Source organism: Stenella coeruleoalba (genome assembly GCF_951394435.1).
Source record: "Stenella coeruleoalba genome assembly, chromosome: 1".
Taxonomy (NCBI): Eukaryota; Metazoa; Chordata; class Mammalia; order Artiodactyla; family Delphinidae; genus Stenella; species Stenella coeruleoalba.
Genome location: NC_137169.1, coordinates 180,188,656 through 180,212,808, shown reverse-complemented (window position 1 = coordinate 180,212,808; position 24,153 = coordinate 180,188,656). Strand labels below are relative to the sequence as shown.

The following is a 24,153-nucleotide window of genomic DNA, read 5'->3' as shown; positions in this document are numbered from 1 at the left end:
CAAGCCGAACAGACAAGCAAACAAGCTTGGAAACCAGCTATGCACCCCGAGTTGTCTTCCTAATCGTGGTAGGTTTGCATTGATCCAGCCACATTCTCTTTTATGGTCTGACATAGGGTAACCAGCCAGTGATGTGTAAAAAATCTCAGTGGGAGTTCTTCCCTTTCTAGGAAACTCAATAAGAAGCCAGCTCATGAATGGCGGAGGCAGGATGGTGTAATGGTTAGAGTCAGACAGCCCTTGGTTGAGAGGCCTTACTTCTACTTCACTGTGAACTGGGGCAAGTTGTATAAAATCTCTGAGATTCTGCTTCCTCTTTCCTGAGAGTATCCAGTTCACAGAATTGCACGAAGATGGAGGATGAGCCTGCAGTTATAGTGTTTAGCACAGTGCCTGGCACACTTTAAGTGTGGGATGTACACATTCACATCCAGGAAGTTCCAAGTGCAAAGGGGCAGAAGAGCAAAATAAGTAGAAGAAACCCTTCTCTTCTACTATTCCTATTCTGTCCCCAGTTGTCTCCTCCTTTCTCTCTTTTTTTTTTTTTTTTTTTTTTGCTGGCCCTGGAACAACTGTCCCCCTCCCCAGGGCTTCCACTAAGTTCCTGAGGTTCGCCCCCTGAGAGGTATTGGGGTGAAGCATCCAGTCTTCTGTTTTGCTCTTCTCTGTTGCAGCAGAGATTCACTGCTGCAAGGTGGTGAGAGGGACGTTATGCTTACGTAGCCCAGCCCGGGGAAAATCACCTCTTCTTTTCACGGTGAATTCACACCCAGGACAGAAACTTAGATGCTCCGTCACTGGCTGGGTGGAATAGACACCGTTGAGCTCTCATCCGATCCCCTTTATTTAGCAGACCAATCCCCACAGTGGCTTAAAGCAATAACCATTTTATTGTGTTGCATAATTTTCAGGGCCAGGAATTCAGGCGGGGCTTGGCAGGTGATGCTCCTCTTCCATGTGACATTGATAGAGGTCGCTGGGTGGTGTGCAGCTGGCAGAGGGACGGGTCTCGAGGGGCCAAGACAGCTTCATTCATGTGTCTGGTGCCTTAGCTGGAATGTCTGGAAGGCTGGGCTCAGCTGGGACAGTGGCCCAGAGTGCTTACATGTGACGTCTCCAGCATGGTGGCCCCAGCACGGTGGCCTCAGATTTCTTCTCCAAGAGTAAGAGTTCCAGAGAAAAAGGCAGAAGCCCCAAGGCCTTTTATGACTCAGACTTGGAAGTCAGAGAGTTTCACTTCCATTCTCATCTATTGGTCAAAACAGTCATCAACCTGCCCAGATTCAAGGGCAGAGGCAGTAGAACACCATTCTAGTTGGGAGGCGTGTCGAAGAATTTATGGGGCCGTCTTTTAAAACTGCCAGTCTGTCTTCTTTTAATAATTCTCACTTGCGCGCACAGACCAGAACTGTCACGGTTACTTTTCAAGAGGGCCAACTAGCGCCTAGGCACTGAATAGCTGGCTATTGAAGAATTTAAAGGGAATCACATGCGCTGGTGGCAGCACAGATAACATCTATTTAAAGTTACATTGTAGAGAGGGGGCAGAAAAGATGGAGGTTCTGAGCTACAGTTCATAATAGCCAGCCTCTCCCAAATGCCTCTACAGAATGCAAGATAAGAATGTGTCAGGCAGGGCCTTTTGCAACATTATTCTTAGATGCCCAACATACAAATTTCAGCAACTCCCATAGAGTCCTGTATGTCTCTGTCATAGTTCTTGTCACCCTTGCAATGATGGGTTCAATGTCTAACTTTCCCTATAAAATGCCATTCTCGGTGACGGAGAACAAGCTTGTCCTACCACCCAGTGTATCTCCCGCACCACGCACAGTGTCTGAAATGCAGCAGATGTGCAATAAATACATTTCATTGGCCAATTATTTGGCGATGGTAGAAAGAAGATGAGAATAGCTAGTACCTAACAATAAGCTTATAATTTGCTGTGAAGGATTTAAGTTTTTTTCTACTTAAGATGATGGGCTATAAGACCTATGTATGTATCAACAGAATCTAAAGTATAACATTTAAAGCTTTAATAATTCCGCAGTTGGTCTAACCAGATCAGTCCGATTATTAAAAGACACCGGTAACATCCACACACCCGACACTTACTGACAGCTTTGTTTATTATTTAGTTGATTATTCCATTTGTATAATCGTACAATGATTCTCTTTTAAACAATACTGCTATACCTGAAGTTGGTCACACTATACTCTCCCTTCCTTCTATAGTAGTAAAGTGGTTTTTTTTCACACTCAGTTTTTTAATAGAACATTTTCAAATATCAAGAAGTGCGATTAACTGAAAGTAATGAACGGACCAAACTCCACGGAAGACAACCGCACACTCCGTTAAAGGTCTAGTGCTATTACAGTGGGCCATGTCCATTCAGGAGGAAACACCAGTGGCCTCGTGGGATCCCAGGGCTGGCAGAGTGTTGGTGGGTATAAGCAACTCCCTTAAGACCTGTTTGGCAGCTTGGAAAGTTGAGGTTTAATAGTGGCCCCGTCCGTCACCCTTCTAGTCAGAATGGGTTCCTGCAGTCAAACTGTGGGCAGTGTCGTCGGGGTGTGAGCGAGCTTGCCTTCCTTGGGCAAAATCCTCGAGTGAAATCCTCAGGGGGCCTGAGCACTCTCTCCTGCTCCACTCATATTGGCCTTATTTTTAACTTGAAAGTAGGTGGGACCCAGGCATAGAGGCTGTGTGTGCAGTGTGTATGTGTGTGTGTAGAGTGTGTGTGTGTAGTTTGTGTATGTAATGCGTGTGTCTGTAGTGTGTGTGTAGACTGTGTATATATAGTGTGTGTCTGTATATTATGTGTGTGTATATTCTGTGTAGTGTGTATAGTATGTGTGTTGTGTGTGTACAGTGTGTAGTGTGCGTGTATACACTGTGGATGTAGTGTGTGTACATCTGTGGCTGCGTGTAGTATGTAGTGTGTGTGTGTGGTGTGTGTGCCTATGTGTAGTGTGTACAGTATACATATAGGGTGTGTGCACACTGTATGTGTATAGTGTGTGTGCCTATAGTTTGTGTAGTGTGTAAATGTGTATAGTCTATAGTGTGTGTGTGTGTGTGTGTGTGTGTAGTATGTGTATACACTGTGCAGAGTTTGTAGAGCGTGTGTGTAGTGTGTGCACATGTAGTGTGTGTGTTGCGTGTGTAGTGTGTGCATGTGTCTGGTGTGTGTCATATGTGTATATACTCTGTCGAGTGTGTACAGTGTGGGTAGTGTGTGTTTTGTGTGGGCAGTGTGTGTATATACTGTGTAGAGTGTGTGTTGTGTGTGCATGTGTGCACATACTGTGTGTATGTGTGGAGGGCACAGGGCACACTGAAGGAGGGAGAGGGTCACGGAGGGAGAAGGACGGGGCTAAGGAGGAAGGGTATCAGGCAGCAGAAGCAGACAAAGATGAGGATGGACCTGGGGGGAGACGGGAGGAGGGAGGGAAAGCGTGAGCGTGCTTCATTTTAATAACACAGAAGGAGGGCCAGGGAACGGTGTCCCTGATGCCACTCCCCGGCCCCTCTCTCTGGCCCAAGGTCCTGGTCCTCTGCTGTGCAGATCCAGCTTTCTGTACAGACTTGAATAAAGGAGTAGCAGCGGCAAAACCAGCTCTCACCAAGGCCCCGCCCCATTGGCTGGGGTCCCACTGCTGCCTCCTGTACCCCTTCCTCTTCGGTCAAGGTGAGACACTGGCTTCTGAGGCATTTCACCCACCGCCCGGCATTGACCCCAGGTGGGTCTCAGTTTTCTGCCAGCCTTTGCTCTGGAACTGAGGGGGCTGCATTCCAGAGTCGATATACTGTCTTTCCATCTTTCTGCAGAAAGATGCAGAGAGGGGCGTGAGGTCACCTGTGCTTGCAGCCCTGCCACAGGCTCACTCACTCTCAGGCACTGGCGGGGAGAAGGCTTGTGCTGCAGATCCGTGGTCCCAAAGGACGCCCCGGCTACAGGGTTAGGATGCACTGTGCCCTCCTCCCACTGCAACGCACTGCAGGCATATCTGTGCCACGGAGGCAGGGGCCAGGGAGAGCTGCGCGTCCAGGCAACGTGGAAAGCAGAGCTGAGGAGGGCGAGGGGTTACAATCCTGTGCTCTGGAGTCCGACAGCCTGAATTCAAATGGTGGTTCAGGTAGGTAAGAAACGAGCTGTTGCTAGAATTCAGCGATAGGTAAAGCGCTTAGAGCAGCGTCTGGCACACAGTAAGCCCTCAGTAACCAAGCTCTGTCATTCCAACCACTTAGAAAAAACTCAATAGCGCTCAATGACAGGCCTTATAGATTCTGCATCTCCTTCCTGACCTTTCTCTTGTGTTTCCAAATGAGGAGCCCTGGTCAAAGGCAGGGTGGCTGAACGTGTGTGTTCAGGCCTCTGAGGAGTGTGAGGACAATTAAGGCCATTGCTGGTCCACAGGGCCCTGCAGAGCTCTTTCTGAGAGGCTGGACTTCCCGTTGGCCAGGTCCCCACTTGTGCCACTGCCAATGCTCGGGGAGCGGGGCAGAAGCAGTGGCCTGGCCCTTGCCTGTGGTCAGGGGAGCTCACCTACACAGAACCTCTGCTGCTCCTGGCAACTAGATGGGGGGTGAAAATGGAATCCTCACCCAGAGAAATGATTTGCAAAACTAGCAACATAACTAAGCAAATTTGGCAAAGGGGAGAATGGACGGAAGTGTTTTGTGATGGGTAATAACTTGAGTTCACTAAAACACTGACATGGAGGCCTTGACCCGTCCTGACCAGAGCGTACATCAGCCAGGACGGATCTGTGCAAGGTAAGCGGCGCAGACACCACAGAGAATCCGGGCATGCGACGTGCACTACTGGTCTGCAGAAGTTCACTCTGGAGGTACAGGAGCTTTTTAAAAGAAGAAACTACATTTTTTTTTCGAGAACATGGACTGCTAACCAGACTCCCAGGTAGACTGCTCTGCAGGTGCATTAGACAGGTAGCATTTTATTGCCTCTTAAAGATATATTGTTCAGAGGAGAAGGCAGAGTTCTTCCAGAAGGAGATTTAATTCCCTTAAAAATCCAGGAGGCCGACCGGGGCCCATAATGGAGGCGAAGTTCACCTTTGCAGTGTGAAGATAGCAATCGGAAGGCCGGGGGCAGAAACCATGAGACCTACACAGGGGCCACCTTCCCAGTTTTCTTGCTGTTGTTCTCTGTGAGCAGAGCTTAGGCTCTTAGTGTGAGAGCTTTCCTAGGACATCTGAGGCTGGGGTCTGAGGCCACTCTACAACTTTCTGGCCTCATCTCTGTCCCCAGGTGCAAGGGACATAGGAACTCAGTGAGCACAGGGTGCGCCACCTAATGGCCCTTTCATGAGAAGCATGGCAGAACCCGAGCATTCTGATGAACCTCTTGGACAAAAAATGAACAAAACAAATTAACCGCAAAACAAGCCCCAAAGTAATTCCCTAAGAAGAAATTTAGGAAGCCCTGGCTAGCAGGCTTACTGACCACACAGATGGAGAACATGATACCCGAGAAGTTCTGCAGGAAGCAAGGATCACCTTCTCCCTAGTTTAGATGTTGCCTGTGGAGGTCTGAACGTTCCCTTAAAAACATTAAAAATCCACACACCAACCCAGATATTTCCCCTCCTCTCTCCTGCTTCCTTCTGGCAGCTGCTCTCTGGCATCATGGCGCTAGATGTCTTTGCTGTCCCCATAATCGTTGTAAGGGATGCTCAGGGTCTGCTCCTCACACGTCTTCCTAAGGTCCCGGCTAAGCTCTGACCAGTCAAGTCCGTAGGGCTTGATCTCGCTGTAGCGGCAGCCCAGGTACTTAAGGGAGCTGCGTCGCAAGCTTATCTTGGGTTCCTGAAGGAGTCCATTGCACCAATTGCTGAGATCCCCAAGCTGAGAAAGGATGAGGCCAGCTTTCCTACGGATCAAGCATGGAGGATGCTTAGGTTAGAAAGAAGAGAAGGCAGGAAAGGTAAACAGTGTGAGACTTTAAACTTCAAGAGGGAAGAGCCCCGTTTATTTTGCTTACTGTTCCATGGTTGGCACTTAGAAGAGGGGGAACCTCCATAAATACTTGTCAAGAAAATGAATGAATGAATGGAAGAATGAATGAATGAATGGAAGAATGAATGAATGAATGAAATAATTAATTAATAAGGACGGACGAGCAAAGTAGGGCACCAAAATGGAAACAAAGAAACAAAATGCAATAAGGACAAATAAGGAAGAGAAAATGACATACTGTAGTGGGGATTTATGCTCTTTTCAAATCATAGAGCTGACAAATCAGATCAATTTACTTTAAAGCCAGTAATTTATCACCATTAAATGACAAATAATGTGTCTGACTGGATTCAAGGGTATTTCTGAACTGAGTAGAAGCCGCCAATATATTGCACTTTGGGGGATATCAAGTGTAACTCATTATGCCTGTATGAAGGTAATTATAGTGTAATAAGGGCACGAACAATAGTGCCCTCAGTGCATATTGACATAGGGTCATTCTTTGGGAAAATGCAGACTCCCAGTGGCACGCAGCACCTAGTTAACCCCCAGGTGCGCTCCTGCTCTGTTCTGCAGTCTCCCTCGGAAAGTCAGGAGGCTAGCGCCATTGAGACCCCTGAGACCCCATCCAAAGAGTGGGAAGAAGACGAGGTGATGAGAGGGCACCTGAGCTGTTGCAGATCCCTGAGAGAATGGGAAGAGGAGGGCAAGGTCTCCCCAAGTTCACACACACTGGTAAAGGAGTGATCCCACTGGGCCAAGAACAGGGTGTGAGACCCCCTGCGCATAGCTTGGGGAAGCGGGCTGTCGCCAGGATCTAGCTCACCGGTGTACGGCCTCTTCTTGGCATCCACGTCTGGTGTTAGAGATGGGACTGCCTGATGGCCAGTTCTCAGCCCACACTGGCTTTGACTCTGAACACTTAGGATAAGTGAAGGAACGGGGATCCGCTCATTTAGCTGTGTTCTTTCCCTTCTTCAAAAAACCACGGGTGACCAGAGACCCATGAAAGAATAGTCTCTTATTCCAACAAGCCCATGTGAGGCTCTAAATTCTGTTCTGGAAAGTTCAATGAACAGGACCCCTTGCAGTATTTATCAACTGCTAGGCTAACTTCACACGTGAGGAAGCATCTCTTTTCTAATTCAATCAACAATTCTTTCCAGAAACTGGAAGTTTCTTCACCAAGTTTAGAATGAGCTCTCAAGAACAAGAAGCACATTCATTTCATGCCTCTTCTTCCGTTCTGGCTACGAGCATCACAAGGGGTGAGCTCACCGCATTCCTAGGAGGGCAAGCGAGAGACGGGTGGGGATGACGGACATTGGAAGCAAGGTGTTGAGCTGTGGCAGCAAAGTCAAGGGACCCAGAGAGTGTGAGGTCATCGGAGGCCAGTCAAATTTTCTCCCACTGCAATGGTGGGTCAGAGAAGATCAAACAAACACTCTGCCGACTAAGTCACACCTTATGCAGATTGCCTCTTCTCTGCCCATCAGCCTCTGCCGTTTGGCCAAGCAGGCTTTCCAAAAGTCGTCATCAACAGGGACTTTGGTGGCCTTCCTCTTAATCTATCCTGCTGCATGTCATTAGCTGTTGACACATTCTTGGGATGCGGACGAAGGGGGAGAGAAGAAAGAGTAAAGGGCAGCATCTGCCTCATCTTGAAGAAATGGATAAAGGAACACATCCTAGCCATCCTTTCAAACAAATGGATTTAATTAGCCCATGGAGTTTTTTGTGGCTATTTTCATTGCTCCCTTTTTAAAAAAAGATAATAATTAATTTGGGTATGTCCTTGACCATCTCAGAGCCTTCTTCTTTCTTAAGAGCAATGCGACCAAGGCTGTCCTCAAGGTATTCCAACTCTCATGGAGGCTTCCATGAATTTTAATGGAATTGGATTTAACTGAAGCAAGGGAATACTTTCTGCTTGCTTGCAGGGCGTATGTACCCTCTGACCCTTTTCTATTTATTCTCACAACTAACTCCAAAGTGGTGAAGTATCTCAAGGCAGGAGACTTCTTGTTTCCTGTGGTTCTCCCCCCAGATCCATGACACTGAAAAGCGAAACTTGATTTTCCACAAGCTAATGAAACTACAATTTTCCCCCCTAATATATAGCCTTAAAAAACCAGTATTACACATGAAAGAGTCTCCTGGGAAGACTCCTGAGAGTCTTCTCTTTTTGAGAAGACAGTGTCAAGTCAGCAGCAGGCCTTGCTTTACAATGAGATCGGCATTTTTTTCCCCTGCGCACTTTCTTCATTAACCAATTTTCCTTCTGACTCTTGAGTTACAAGAGAGACATTTTAAAAGCAGTCCAAATTCCCTTGGAAGTCAAGATGATGTATGCAATGTTAGTGCTATTCAAATTGTGACATTTATGCTCCTTGACAAAGAACTGCATATATGTACTCAATAAATGTCAGAAGGAGGGAGGAGAGAGCATGAAGGGAATTGGGGAGAGAGCTGGAGAGAGGGGATGATATTAGGTATGAGTAATAATAAGGACAGGAGTGATGGTAAGGTATGGAGCAGGGAGGCTATTTCTTAATACATATCTACCTTCTAACCCAGGGTTTGCTTTTTACCAAAATTGAGACAGAACAAATTAAAGCCCCCTTATATATTTCCCTCTGTGTCCTGTCTATAGCCATGGCATCTGTTTGCCCAAGAAAAACCAACCTTTATAAACTTCGGGAAATAATTTATGGAATGCAGAAAGATTCTTCCTGACCTTACACATAAAATCATTTTATTTTAGGAAGGTAATCCTAAATTTTCTCCTTTCTTCAAAAGTAAGAAAATAGGTAGCAGGGCGGGGGATGTCCTGTACAATGGTCTTCTAGAAAAGTTTATAAATTCAGGTCATACGAGGCGTCCTGAGACTAAGTCTCCTTTCCAATTGATCAGATATCAGACAAATGGGATGACTTTCGGGTGATGCTTTTATTGATCCCTTTTGGCAGGACAGCAAGAATTCTGAGTGCCCGAGGATCCTACTGTACTGATTTTCTTCATTTATTTTTTTCCTCTCTTTCTTTCTCTTCTTTCTTTCCTTCCCTCCCTCCCTTCCTTCCTTCCCCTATTTTTTTTTCTTTATGAACTCCTAAATAGTTTGGGGACATATAAGTTTGGGGACATTCCACGTGAAAAGCCTCTTCACTGTGTTTATCTGAAAATCTTAGTATTTCTAGAGAAACCTTCTCTTCTCAGAGCAGCAATACACAGCCATGTTGAATGGAACAAAGGAAAGGTGTTATCTCTATGCATTCTTCCCATTCCTCTCTTTCCAAGAACTCTATCTGGGCTATATAACCTAAAAGCAGGAGTACTGAGTATTGGGAAGTTGTAGCCTTGGGGCCAGGGCAAGTTGGCAAACACTACATTATCCTAACTTTGGCCAGGTTAGATGTCAAGATGGGTCATTGGCTACCCCCATTCTGCCTTTCAAGAGAATGTAGAATTTAGCTCAAAATACGTCTGTATAATGCACATAACATATGTAAAGTTCATATGCAGTAAATATTTTTGGATAACCTCTTCAATAAAATTCCTAATTTTCTTTCAAAAGACTAAGCTTTGGGCTCCTACAGTTTAGCCTTTGGAATGCTGTGTCAGCATGATAAGGAGGGGGTAAAACAACTCAAGGGCAAAGGTTTTTTCAGAGTTCAGGAAATGCATTCATGGCTTGACTTAAATACAGCATAAATACAGCTTATCCATAACTAATCAGTATGAATTGAGCTGTCTAGAAGCACAGGACTTACAGCAGCTAAGCTCACCCAGGATATCTGCAAATTCATGAAGGCAGTATTATAGTGGAAGAGGTACAAAATTTCAAAAAGCTGAGGTCTTTAAAAGAGATAATGAAGTTTACTGATTACCTGGGGCCTAATTCATCCTCACACCGCCAGGTGAATTCTCCAAAACTCTCGTAATGCTGGTTATAGTGGTAGAGGACTCGATGGAGAGTGGGGGAACCCAGATCCAGGAGGGTGTTGTAGGCGGTCTGCTGCTCCTTCCCACTGGTATAGCCATTGAAGAGATTGTAGATCTTGTCTGCTATTTCTGAGGATGGGAGAAAAGGCCAATAAGTAAGATTATACATACATATATATACACACACACACACACACACATATACATATATATATACACACACACATATATATATATATACACACATATACATAAATGATTATAAATACAGGCACATAGGTGTGTATATGCATGTATATGTGTGTGTATATATACATGCGTGTGTGTGTGTGTGTGTGTGTGTGTGTGTGTGTGTGTGTGTGATATTACTCAAAGAATACTGAACCTACTGCCCTATCAGGTTTCAGTTTTCTCTTCTATACAATGAAAGGCTTCAAATAGAATCTCTCTAAGGTCAACTTAGGTGATAATATTCTTTGTCTTCACCCATGTTTCCTAATAATACAGAGCCTGAGGCAAGAGCTCATAGATTGATACTGTATTGGCAAATGCATTCCCAGAGAAGCAGGACGGAGGATAGAGAGAAATGAGGCAAGAAAGGAGGCAGAGTGAATATAAGAAAATGCTCTAAGGAGTTGATGGCTATGTTTCGCAGGAGAGGATGTATGAAGCTATTGGATCCTCACTGGTCCATCTGGGGAAGAACAGAAGAAGACTTTATATCCAGCTCCCATTCAGGATTGGTCCATGGGGACTTTTCACATTTGCCCCCATGAGGCGTTAACTCCTCTGCACCTCTAGGCTGCATGCTTGGGTACAAAGTGAGTCCTGCAAAAGCTATGGGGCAGCCCTGGGCAGCGGGGAGCAGCCTTCGGCTCAGGGATGAGGTCAGGAACTGTCAGGTTACGCCTCCAGCAACGTGAAGAACCTGGAGTAGCCACAGTGCCAAGAGCAACCTAGCCCCCTGACTGCAGGAATGCGGGTCTTTTAGCTAGGGCCACCCAGACAGGAAAGAAGGCAAGCTTGCAGATCTGTGCTGACATGTACGTTGAATCCAGTGCATTCTGCAGTTCCAAACGAGTGATCTTTTGGCTTAATTTATACCTCTTATATTTCTGCCTCCAAGGTATACATTGCTAAGATTGAACTTGGTGATGTGGCAAAGGGGCAATGAATTTGTGTAGCCTTGGCATTTTTTCCTGTGGAGCTCAAAGCACTTTATCATTAAATATTTTCTCATTAAACCTGTCAGAAAGGAGATTTGTTGACATTTTCTTTCTAAACAGCTGGGAACTGAGATCTGGAGAGCTTTTTCTCAGATCCAGTGTTAAATCAGGGGATGAAGAGACTAAGTCTACAGGCTTCTAAGCCAGACTTTGCCCACTTGACCCCCTGTCAGCCTAAAGGCCCTGATCCCTTGTCACTACTCCAAGTGAATTCAAGGCTGCTGGCGATGACTGAGTCATCATTTTAAGAGTTTCCTGGGTTGGAATGAATAAAATTTCTACCTCTACTCTGCCCAAGCATTGCAATAATTTCCCTTTTTGTCTATCTTGCCCATTGCCTATGAAAACAGGAGCCAGACCTCACTTCCCCAGTGTCCTGAGTGGCAAGAATAAGGCCAGACAAAATAATAGATCAAAAAATGTTAGCTAAGTGAGTGAAATTTATGACCTTGGCAGTCATTTGAATCCACTTCGGTGGAGGGTTTCTGGTGATATATCTCCAGACCTGGGTTGTACCAACCCTTTAGCAATTAAACCCTTGTAACCAGCATCTTTAAGCTGCAATAAAAATAATTTCAGCTGAGAAATCCATTCAGATTTTCAGGACTTTAAAATTCTCAGGTTGTTAAAATAAGATCAAGAGATAAAGTGGACAGTGATTTAGACTATAAAGATCTCTGGTATTTACTATATAGAATAGAAAGAATATAAATAAAAATTATATAGAATATAAAGAGCTCTGGTATTTATGTATTAACATCCTACTGATTGCCAAGAACTTTACATGTGTGAATTCTAATCCTCATACCACCACTGCACAATGAATATGAATGTCTTTGTGCTACAAATGAGGCCAGGTTACCTGCCCAAGGTCATATAGCCAGTGTGGGCTGGAGTCAAGCTTTAAAACTCTATCTTCCATTGCTCTTTTGCACCTGCTCAGGGGATGGTAGTGTTTAACCAATTTAAGATACAGGAGGCAGAGTCTTGGGGGATGCTTTCTGGGGTGACTATTTCTGGTAGAGGACATTGCCCTGGCTGGCCCATAAATTCCAAGTAAGAGAGAGTCCTAGTAGATATGCAGGGAGTCTGTCATTTCTGGAGTAGAAATAGAAAGAAGCAGAAGGACTATTCTAAGAGCTGTGCTTGTTCACTGGGAGGCAGGGAGTACGTACTTAGAGAAGAATGACCAGCAGTGCAGAAACGCAGGTGAATAGACCAGAGCCCAGACAGGGAGGTTCAGGGTTCCTTCTCTTTTTTTTTTTTTTTTTTGTGGTACACGGGCCTCTCACTGTTGTGGCCTCTCCCGTTGAGGAGCACAGGCTCCGGACACGCAGGCTCAGTGGCCATGGCTCACGGGTCCAGCCGCTCCGCGGCATGTGGGATCCTCCCGGACCAGGGCACGAACCTGTGTCCCCTGCACTGGCAGGTGGACTCTCAACCACTGTGCCCCCAGGGAAGCCCAGGGGTCCCTTCTCTTATCCTTTTACTGCTGTCAATCTGTTCTTATTTCCAGTGATGGGACATAGCATCACAGGCCTAAGGCCCTGGTTGTGACAGTCTGCTGAGCAACAGTGATGACTGAGAAGGTGTTTTCTGGCATACTTACTATTCTCCTAACACAATAGTAATATCCAGCTAGAGTAGGCTAATGCTTCCCGTTAGCAGAAGCATTTGTGCCTGAGACCAGGCGGGATAGTCCCAGTTTCTACCGTAAATCTCCTAAAACCAAGATAATCTAACACCAGGGTGTGCTTAAAAGCCTTCATCGGTAAATGGGATATTATATTCAGAAAAATCTACACGCTAGGCTCCTAGAGACCGAATATTTCTGGCCCCTCCTATCTCCAATGAGGGAATTTATGGATATTATTTCATTAGCTTTCATAGCATCTCAAGAATTCACTAACTCCAAGAAAGTTAGACTATAAGATATTTTTGGTTATCATTTAACCCAGCTTTCAGCTTCACAGAAGTCTCGAGTTTTCCAAAACAGGAATCTGTCTTCCCTCTCTTTGACATGCATGGTGTTCAGGAATAGTTAAAATGCAGGTGAAGAGATGGCAGGGTGTCTACATACACAGCTTCATCACAAAAAAAAAAAAAAAAAAAAAAAAGAGAAGGGAGCCAATATCTCTCGGGCATCAGAATAAATGAACAGGGCTGGGACTGAAGGCTTCAGATCCAAAAGTATGGTTAAGAATAGGCACCATGGGGAATGTAAATTGATACAGCCACTATGGGGAACAGTATGGAGGTTCCTTAAAAAACTACAAATAGAACTACCATACGACCCAGCAATCCCACTACTGGGCATATACCCTGAGCAAACCATAATTCAAAAAAGAGTCATGCACCACAATGTTCATTGCAGCTCTATTTACAATAGCCACGACATGGAAACAACCTAAGTGTCCATCAACAGATGAATGGATAAAGAAGATGTGGCGCATATATACAGTGGAATATTACTCAGCCATAAAAAGAAACGAAATTAAGTTATTTGTAGTGAGGTGGATGGACCTAGAGTCTGTTATACAGAGTGAAGTAAGTCAGAAAGAGAAAAACAAATACCGTATGCTAACACATATATATGGAATCTAAGAAAAAAGAAAAAGGTCATGAAGAAACTGGGGTAAGATGGGAATAAAGACACAGACCTACTAGAGAATGGACTTGAGGATATGGGGAGGGGGAAGGGTAAGCTGGGACAAAGTGAGAGAGTGGCATGGACATATATACACTACCAAACGTACAATAGATAGCTAGTGGGAAGCAGCCGCATAGCACAGGGAGATCAGCTCGGTGCTTTGTGACCACCTAGAGGGGTGGGATAGGGAGGGTGGGAGGGAGGGAGACGCAAGAGGGAAGAGATATGGGAACATATGTATATGTATAACTGATTCACTTTGTTATAAAGCAGAAACTAACACACCATTGTAAAGCAATTATACTCCAATAAAGGTGTTAAAAAAAAAGGAATAGGCACCATGACATCAAATGGAGTTGGGCTCCACTACACTAGCTGTGTGGCCTTGGACATGTTACTTAACCTCTCTGGGTTTTAGTTTCCTTGTCTGTTCAGTGATGGTTAATAACACATATCTTCCAAGGTTATTGTGAGGCTAAGAGTGATATCGAATGTAAAGTATTTCTTTAGCATGATGTCTGGACAAAGCAAGTACACTTTTATTCATTAATTCATTCCGTAAATATTTTTACTGAGTGTTTACCACGTGCTTGACATTTTTCTAGGTACTTGGCTACACCAGGGAGAAACTTTGACAAAAAGTCCTCATCCTATGACCCTTACAGTCTGGTGGTAGGACACATTCAGCTAAGCAATACACATAATAAATAAGTAACATACAGTGTGCTAGAAAGTGGGGAAAAGTAAAACAGGAGAAGGAGCATTGGGAGTGCTGCGTGGGGCATTGCAATTTTAAATAGAGGGGTGTCACTGAAAAGATGACATTCAAGCCATGGCTTGGAGGAGGGGAGAGAACGATCTGTGAGGATATCTGGGGCACAGCATAGGAGGGGAGGAAATGCCAGCACGGAGGCCCCCCCAGCTATGGTGGGCAGCAGACCTGAAAGCAGCAATAAGCCATGGTGTCTGGAAGTGAGTGAGGGGGAGAGTTGGGCAATAGCAGATATTATTTTTTAAAATTCCTGTTACTGGTTCTCTACTAGATCATGCTTTTCCCAATGCCATGACACAGAGAGAGGCTGAAACACAAGAGTCCAAGAGTGGGGAAATAGTCTTATTTAAATGAGAGGAGTGACTCCAAGCAGAAGGGAGCTTTCTTATCCCCCAGCAGTGGTTGTTCTTTTTCCTATGAAATAAGAATCCTGGGAAGCACCTATACCTTCTGCCAATGGCTTCCTCGGCTGCTGTAACAAAAGTCTCCTGAACGGAGGTCCTAAGTCATCATTTACATTATTTCGGGGGGAGCTACCTGAAACCCCAGTCTGTCCCCACACTGAAGTAACTGACCATAGAATTCCACGTGAAAACTTGAGGACAATGAATCCCAACTGGCTTTACACTTTTGTCATTCTAAGCACTGTCCAAATTGCAAAGCCCCTTTCCCCCATCCTCCAAGTCTGTCTGTCCTCTCCCCTACCCTTCTCTCCCCATGCTGCTCTGTGCTTCCTTCACACCAATGATTCTCAAACTTGAGAATTAAACTTGATTCACAAGCTGGAAGGCTTGTGAAAGCACAGATTTCTGGTTCCCACTGGAGTTCCTGATCCAGCAGGTCTCAGCTGGAACCTGAGAACTGGCACATCTAACAAGGTTCCAAGGGGAGGCTGATGCTGCTTGTCTGGACCACACTTTGAGCACCACTGTTCTATACTCATTCATTCTCTCAAAACGTTCTTACTTCCTCTGGGACCAACACTGTTACGTGGCAACCAACTCTCCGTTCACCCTTGACCTTGGAACGCACTCTTCCTTCCCTCCATACCCCTGCGTTGGCTGAAACCTGCATGATACCTTCTCCAGTATTGAGGGATCCTTCTCATACACCAGAAAAGAGCCGCCTCCCCGAAAACAATGTTTTCTCTCAATATATGTAAAAGTCCGTCCACTTTAAAACCTTACCTGTCTCTTTCTATTTCCCACCACTCACCTCCTAACTATGCTTCTCCAGACATGGCAGCATCTGGCATCTGGTTATCTTCTCCACCTCATTTCTTATCACCATTTTGGGTGACTTCACTGCCAAAATGAAAGGCCTGCTTAAGTCTAGAGACTCCCCCATCATCAAAGCCAATCACTGGGCTGAGAACTTCTCCATCTCTGAAATAATAAATCCAAATATCACATATGTACTGTGAACACAACCTCTTTTCATGGTTCCTATACTTCTTATTGCTACCAAATCTGTTCTTCAATGACAGAAACCCCAAGTCCTTTGACATCTTCGTTCACTCCAGGCATCAGTCCTGTATTTACATCCTTTTCTACTTAACCTGATCTACGCGGCCCATTGCTAGTGTCCTCAAGTAGCTTGCTCCATCTTCTGCTTTTCCTTTACCTTCACATAGGCTGCTAGGGTCTGCCAGGGAAAAATCACAAGCAGTTGAACTAGGTGGTCTTGCTTAGCTGACCTAGGTGGTCTTGCTTCAGCTAAGCACTTTGGACACACCTCTATACATCGCTTTTCACAATATAGGATAAGGCTGGAAGAACTCTTCTTTCTCTCATGCTCCACATCCAATCCATTTAGCAAATCCTTTTAGTTCTACCATCAAAATAATTTAGAATTGGACCACTTCTCATCACCTATATCCTGATCATTCTAGTTTAAAACAATACCATCTTTCCTCTGTATTGCCATAGCCTCCTAATCAGTCTTCCCACTTCCACCTTGGACCCAATATTTGGAGTCCATGCTCAACAAAGTAGACAGAACGATCCTGTAACATTAAGTCTGATCATGTCATTCTTCTGCCCAAAGTTTTCCAGGGCTTCCCATCCCAGTCCCTAGCAGAATCCCATTGCCTACTCTGATGACCAAGCATTACAGGATCTTCCCCACAGCCTCTCAGAGCTCCTCTCCTGTTCCTTTCCTTCTCATCATCTTTCTCACCAGAGGAGCCTCCTTTCTCTTCTTCAAACACGCCAAGGATGTCTGCACTGCGGCTCCTCTATCGGAATGGACCACCTCCAGATATCTGTGTGCTTTCCTCCTTCTCCTTCTTCTCAGCCCACTCTAGTTGAAATTCTACCCCCTGCCTTCCTAAACCATTTCCCTGCTTATATGTCTCCATAACGTATGCCACTATCTGAAATATTACTTATTTTGCTACTTTTTTGCTTTGTCACCCCTGCTTAAATATAATCTCCATGAGGCAGGGGAATTTTGCCCCCAATGCCTAGACCAGCTATTTAGTAAGGGCTTAAGATAAGTTGTCTGATTTGATAAATTCATGAAATCTGATTATAAAGTTCTTGAAAATAGATTCTGAGCCTAGATCTTTTTGTTTCTTTAGCATCGAACACCAGATTGTGGTATTAATTAATAAATGACTGTGGAAGAAGGAAATGAAGAAATGGATAGGATTTATGTTTGGCATCAGGAAAGGAGGATGGATGTTGGAGGAAAGATGAATGAGAACTAGCCTTCACTTAGTGAAGCCACATGAAGAACCCTTGAAGGTCATGCCCCAACCTAGAGACTAGGTTGACCTTATTACTGACTAGCCTTTCCTGCTGGGAAAAGGGTGTTTTCAGTAAAACACTGGTAGAAACTTCCTTGCTCAGTGACTTTACTGTCATAAGGCAGTAAAATTCTTCATAGAAAGTATCTAGTTTAGGAAAATGATCGTATAAGAAATAGGGTCTGGACTGACATGTACACACTGATGTGTATAAAATTGATGACTAATAAGAACCTGTTGTATAAAAAAATAAATAAAATAAGATTAAAAAAAAAAAAGAAATAGGGTCTGGCTTCCTGCTAGATAATTAGGAGCTGAGGTCATGCTCTGGGTCACTTAAAAGGTAATTCCCATTTGTCACTAGTTGTAAGCTCAACCCAAGTGAGCTCTATTTATGATCGCCATCTGGGTTTGAAGGAGGCAAAGCTTATGTTTTTTGGCATAACGGCCAGGCCTGTATTAATTTGCAAGGATGTCCTCAATTAGTCTAACTCATTAATCTCCACATGTGCCCCGTACAGGACTCCTCTCTGGCTGAAGGATAACGGGACCTGGGAATGTTATTTCATTCTCTCAGCATTAAGTTGCTTCTCGTGCTCCCAGCTGGTCTGCTGGGATTTCAGAAAGTCTTCTTTGTCAGGGAGCACAAATGGTCAGAAGCACATCTTGATATGCTTTGGGGACGAGATTAACACGAAGAAGCCCCACAGAGAAATAGTATAGCGGTCTCTCCTGGGCAGGTTATTCTTTGCTGGCCACTCTTTATTCCAGAGTTGCTTCTATCCATCTATTCCTGCAGGTGGCACTGTCTGGCATCTCTCCTACGTGCTATTCACCCCACTGATGTCCAACCAGCCTGCTGCCTATTCAGCAAACAAGTCCAAGGTGCCTACCACTGCTGGCAAGGACATCAGCAAATTCTCCAAAACGGAAATAGCTGGGACACCTTCTCAACACCTGTTCTTACTCTGGCTTGGAGTAAGAAATCAACAGATGATGAAATAAGGGTAACTTGGGTCCTTCCCAGTCTCTCATCTAGGTGTTTTCAACCCCAGATTCTGCTTTCATCATCAAGGGATTTCAGAGACCTTCAAAAGTCATTCAGTCCATACCCTACAAACCAGGCAACACTCACTCCAGAGAGAAGCACATTTGTCTTATACTAAGGGTCTCCATTCTACTATAACATCTCAGTGGACACCAATAATCCTGAGAAGGAGAATTATTTTGCTATATAAATTGAACACTATTTTTTTATGTATTGATATGTCTTTTCTTCATCAGTATTGAGAGACAAAGAAAGGTTTTCAGTCTTTTACATAATAATCCTCTAAATATCTAATTTAACATTGCAAGCAAAATAGGGATTGATGTCAAATAATGAGTCTGAGCGCAGGCCCTGTAAGATGCTAGCTTTGTGACCCTGGTCAGCTTACTTACTCTTCTCCGAATCTCAGTGTCTACATCTATAAGATGGGGGCAATATTCTATTCATTCAGTAAATATTTATTAAATTTAGTTAGGTCCCATTTGTTTATTTTTGTTTTTATTTTCTTTACTCGAGGAGGTGGGTCAAAAAAGATCTTGCTGTGGTTTATGTCAAAGAGTGTTTTCCTACGTTTTCCTCTAAGAGTTTTATAGTGTCCGGTCTTACATTTAGGTCTTTAATCCATTTTGAGTTTATTCTTGTGTATGGTGTTAGGGAGTGTTCTAATTTCATTCTTTTACATGTAGCTGTCCAGTTTTCCCATCACCACTTATTGAAGAGGTTGTCTTTTCTCCATTGTATATTTTTGCCTCCTTTGTCATAGATTAGGTGACCATAGGTGCGTGGGTTTATCTCTGGGCTTTCTATCCTGTTCCATTGATCTATGTTTCTGTTTTTGTGCCAGTACCATGCTGTCTTGATTACTGAGCTTGGTAGTATAGTTTGAAGTCAGGGAGCCTGATTCCTCCAGCTCTGTTTTTCTTTCTCAAGATTGCTTTGGCTATCTGGGGTCTTTTGTGTTTCCATGCAAACTGTAAAAGGAAACCATAAACTAGACAAAAAGACAACCCTCAGAGTGAGAGAAAATATTTGCAGATGAAGCAATGGACAAAGGATTAATCTCCAGAATATTCAAACAGCTCATGGAGCTCAATATAAAAAACAAAACAACCCAATCAAAAAATGGGCAGAAGGGCTTCCCTGGTGGCGCAGTGGTTGAGAGTCTGCCTGCCGATGAAGAGGACACGGGTTCGTGCCCCGGTCCGGGAAGATCCCACATGCCGCGGAGCGGCTGGGCCCGTGAGCCATGGCCGCTGAGCCTGTGCATCTGGAGCCTGTGCTCCGCAATGGGAGAGGCCACAGCAGGGAGACGCCCGTGTACCGCAAAAAAAAAAAAAAAGGGCAGAAGACCTAAACAGACCTCTCTCCAAAGAAGACATACAGATGGCCAAGAGGCACATAAAAAGATGCTCAATATCACTAATTATTAGAGAAATGCAAATCAAAACTACAATGAGGTATCACCTCACACAGGTCAGAATGGCCATCATCAAAAAATCTACAAACAATAAATGCTGGAGAGGGTGTGGAGAAAAGGGAATCCTCATACACTGTTGGTGGGAATGTAAATTGATACAGCCACTATGGAAAACAGTATGGAAGTTCCTTAAAAAACTAAAACTAGAACTACCATATGACCCAGCAATAACACTATTGGGCATATACCCTGAAAAAACCATAATTCAAAAGGACACATGTATCTCAATGTTCACCGCAGCTCTATTTACAATAGCCAGGACATGGAAACAACATAATGTCCAATGACAGATGAATGGATAAAGAAGATGTGGTACATATATATATACAATGGAATATTACTCAGCCATAAAAAGGAACGAAATAGGTTCATTTGTAGAGTTGTAGATGGACCTAGAGTCTGTTATACAGAGTGAAGTAAGTCAGAAAGAGAAAAAAAATCATATAGTAACGCATATATGTGGAATCTAGAAAAATGGTACAGGTGAACCTATTTGCAGGGCAGGAATAGAGACACAGACAAAGAGAATGGACATGTGGACACGGGGGGGAAGGGGAGGGTGGGACAAATTGGGAGATTAGGATTGACATACATACACTACCATGAGTAAAATCGAAAGATAGCGGGAACCTGCTATAAAGCACAGGAAGCTCAGCTTGGTGCTCTGTGATGACCTAGATGGGTGGGATTAGGGGGGTGGGACGTCCAAGAGGGAGGGGGTATATGTATACATATAGCTGATTCACTTTGCTGTACAGCAGAAACTAACACAGCATTGTAAAGCAATTATCCTCCAATAAAAATAAATAAGTACATAAATAAATAAATATTTATTGAGTTCCTACTCGAGAACAAACTCTAGGCATGGTTAATGATCTTAACAGAGACATTGACTGATGCTGGAAGTTTAGGTTGGGAAAGTTTCAATAAGAGAAATATTGTGTCTAAGCTGATGTGCTAGTAGCCTGAAAATCATCTTGTTCATGGCTCCTGACTCCAGTTGTATCAGGTTGACCATGAGGGACACAATCCCACAATGTATACTCCTTAATATTTACTGAGTACTTACTACTGGACAGGCACTTAAAAACACTGTACATAAATTCACTAATTTAACTCTCTCTAGAAACTTATTATCTAGGGTACCATTATGCCCCACCCCATTTTACAGAGTAGTAAACTGAGGCACAAGGTGAAGTAACCTGCTCAAGGTCAAGTAGTCAGATGGTAGAGCAGAAATTTGACCCTGGGTGGTCTGACTCCAGAGTCTACGTTTCCTGGAACGAGTCAGTCACCATGCTCCTTTCTGAGTGTTAGGGACATAATCATAGGCAAACAGAGACCAGAACTCTGCTCTCATGGAACTCACTGTCTAATGAGGTAAATAGATATTGCACAAGGCATTATAATAACAAACTGAGATAAATGTTCTGAAAGAAAGAAACATGGTATTATAAGGGCATCTAGCAGTGGCCCTGGACCTCTTCCGTACTGAGGAAGGACACTTGCTCTGAGATCTGCAGGCTGAGAGGAGTTAATCAGTGAAAGGGGTGGAACTGGAGAGTATCTGAGGTAGTGAGACTAACACGTGCAAAGGTTCCGTGTTGGAAATGGAAATGGTGTGTTGGAGGAACTGAGAAAGGCAGTGAGGCTTCAGGAAATACAGAGATTGATAGGGAGTGTGGGCAAGAAGAGGCTGGTGAAGTGGGCAAGGGTCCCTCCATTTAAGTCCTAATATGCCTGTTACATATTTTGATCTTCATCACAAGAGGAATAGCAATCCATTAAAGAGTTGTAAGAAGAGGCGTTATGTGATCAGACTTCTGTGTTGAAAATAACAGTGCCTTTACCATGCCATGCACGTTAAATGAGGCAATAAATGAAAGTCCTTTCAGAAGGTGTAAAGTGCTACAGCATCAGTGATTTTAATTAAAGTAGGTCTAGGTCTCTCTACCCACTGTGACTTTGAATCACCCTTTGAACACTGTGGGATTGTGTCAACTCATGGCCAACTTCATACAGCTGGAGTCAGGAGCCACAGTTAAGGTGATCTGAGGGGTACCACATGCCAGCTTGGCAACAGCATTTCTCTTATTAAAACTTGCACAACCTAAACTTCTAGCATCAGTCACCATCTCTGTTAATGTGCGTATGCTATCGGTCCATTAGCTGTCTAACTGTTAATAGAAATTACTAGTTGATCAGATCACTTTAACTAGTGCCAGAGCCCCACAGAAGTGGTGCCCAAGAGAGTTAAATTCCGGTTGTGGAGGGGATGTAATAAGCCTTAGAGCAAGTGACGATATCAAGACCTCCAGGGAGCTTCATGAGGAGAAGCAGCAGCGAGAAGTGTGCTATTCGTGTAATGGATGTTGACTGAAAACAAACTCTTCCTAATTGACAGGGGCTCATTCTGGCGCACTGAAGAGGGACAATTCTTTACCAAAGAACTGGTCCGTAACAACTCTAAAATACAGAATGAAGATTTTGACACATCTTTGGTAGGGAGGGAGTGATACAGCAATTCATTCTGAATCTGTGGCCTTCCTATGCACATCTTTCAGATGTGCACCAAAAACGATGAAGAGAGCAAGTTATCCAATCAGCATTCTGAGGGCAGAGGGCACAGGTGCTAAAGCACCTGGTACCCTGTACCTAAGCACCTGGTGCATCGCCATGTGTGTCTGGGGCTTTCACCAGTACCTCCCACTGGCTCTCTGACTTACAGACTACGTGGAATAACGGGATGCAATGCAGATTTCCGCCAGAGGCAGAGGTTGAGGAGTTCCTGGAAAGGAGATGCTCCTGTCCTGAGCCTTGAATTCTCCCCCTTCCCTGCTGAACTGCAGGTTGTTCTGTTTGACTCTCTTGCTCCCCCTTTCCCCATGGCGAGGGGAGGTCCCTGGAACATCCCTCTGCAGACTCTGCTGGCCTCAGTGTCTCTTACCTTGGGCTTTGACATCATCCACCACTGGGCAAGGGGTCTTCACGATCACGTCACTTGGCCTGGAGCGTCGTCCTGTGTTGTCCACTCCCCACAGGGTGAACCTGGCAGGGAGGGGAGGGGAGCATTAACAGAGAGAACCTGCGGTCCAGCTGACAGCCAAGCCTTACTGGACGGGCGGGTTTGCCCCTGGCTGCTCTCGCCACCCTGCCATGCACTTACTGCCATCACCAGGTCATAAAGTGTGCAGTCTAGAGCCTCTTGCTGCTTCCTCGTAGGTCTTGGGCTGTCATTTGCTGTCTTGAGGATATTACCTCATGGAGAGCATCACGGCATAGAGCAGTGGTTCTCATAGTGGGGTCCCCAGACCAGTAGCATCACCGGGGAGGTTGATAGTAATGGCCATTCTCATGCCCCATGCCAGACCTACTGAATCAGAAACTCTAGGGGTGGCGACAAAGATCTGTGCTATGACAAGCCTTCCAGGTGATTCTGATGCCAGTTCCATTCTGACCACCACCAAGCTGAGGGAAAGAGCATGTATCTGTGGAAACAGATGGTCCGAAGTGGGTCTGAAGCCTCCACTCCCTGCCATGTGGAGTTGTTAGTTAACTCCTCTGAGCTTTACTTTCCCTATTCTGTGAAATGGAGCTGATAATAAAACTCCCTGTAGGTCATTGTGATGATTAAATGACATAATAAAGCACAGGAAGGCCTAGCGCAGTACCTGGAGCTCAATGACGTTGCATAAATTACATTAATTCTGTTCTGTCCATCTTGTACCCAGTTGAGGCTTTTATGCCGAGCACTGAGGACTATTCTCCTCTTTAAGTCAGAAGTGAAAACGCCAGAGCTGGGGGTTCCTGACATGCCTGTGACTAGGGGCTCTATCTCCTGCATGCAGTTCCTTCTGACCCACTTAGATGCTCCCCGCCGTGGACCAGGAGTCCAGAGTGGAAACCTTATGCTACCCCTGGCAACGAAAAGATGTGGTTCTAAGAGCCCCCTCCACCCTTCAACACACACACACACACACACACACACACACACACACACACACACACACACACATACATACATACACACATCAGGAAGAGGATGAAGACCCGGCCATCAAAGGCTGAATGTAAAATATCCCCCTTGGGTGATGGAATTGGATGGAGAGGAAAGAGCGACGCCAGGTTCTGCTACTCAGACAGGAATTTGAATATAACCATGAAGATAACCTCTGGTGTCGGTGCCCGGGACCTCTAACAGCTAATCTAGTGAGTCTAAAGCAAATCATTAACGCTGCTTTTCTTGTCTCTTTCTCTTTTGCTGTGTCGCCATGGGAGGCTGTATTTATTGGCGAGTCTGGATTTT

The 24,153-nt window shown here is 44.7% G+C and overlaps 1 protein-coding gene across 2 annotated transcripts in view; it reads right to left on the bottom strand.

Moving 5' to 3' along the window:
* Positions 1-3,963: 3,963 nt before the first annotated feature.
* ASTN1 (astrotactin 1) overlaps positions 3,964-24,153 on the bottom strand; it is a 327,557-nt gene continuing 307,367 nt past the window's right edge. For both annotated transcript variants that reach the window (XM_079935340.1, XM_079935341.1), the window contains exons 21-23: positions 22,795-22,895; positions 9,871-10,054; positions 3,964-5,897 (exon numbers count right to left, since the gene is read on the bottom strand). In XM_079935340.1, coding sequence (XP_079791466.1) covers positions 5,660-5,897; positions 9,871-10,054; positions 22,795-22,895 — 523 coding nt within the window. In that variant the 3' untranslated portion in view covers positions 3,964-5,659. The remainder of the gene's footprint in view (positions 5,898-9,870; positions 10,055-22,794; positions 22,896-24,153) is intronic.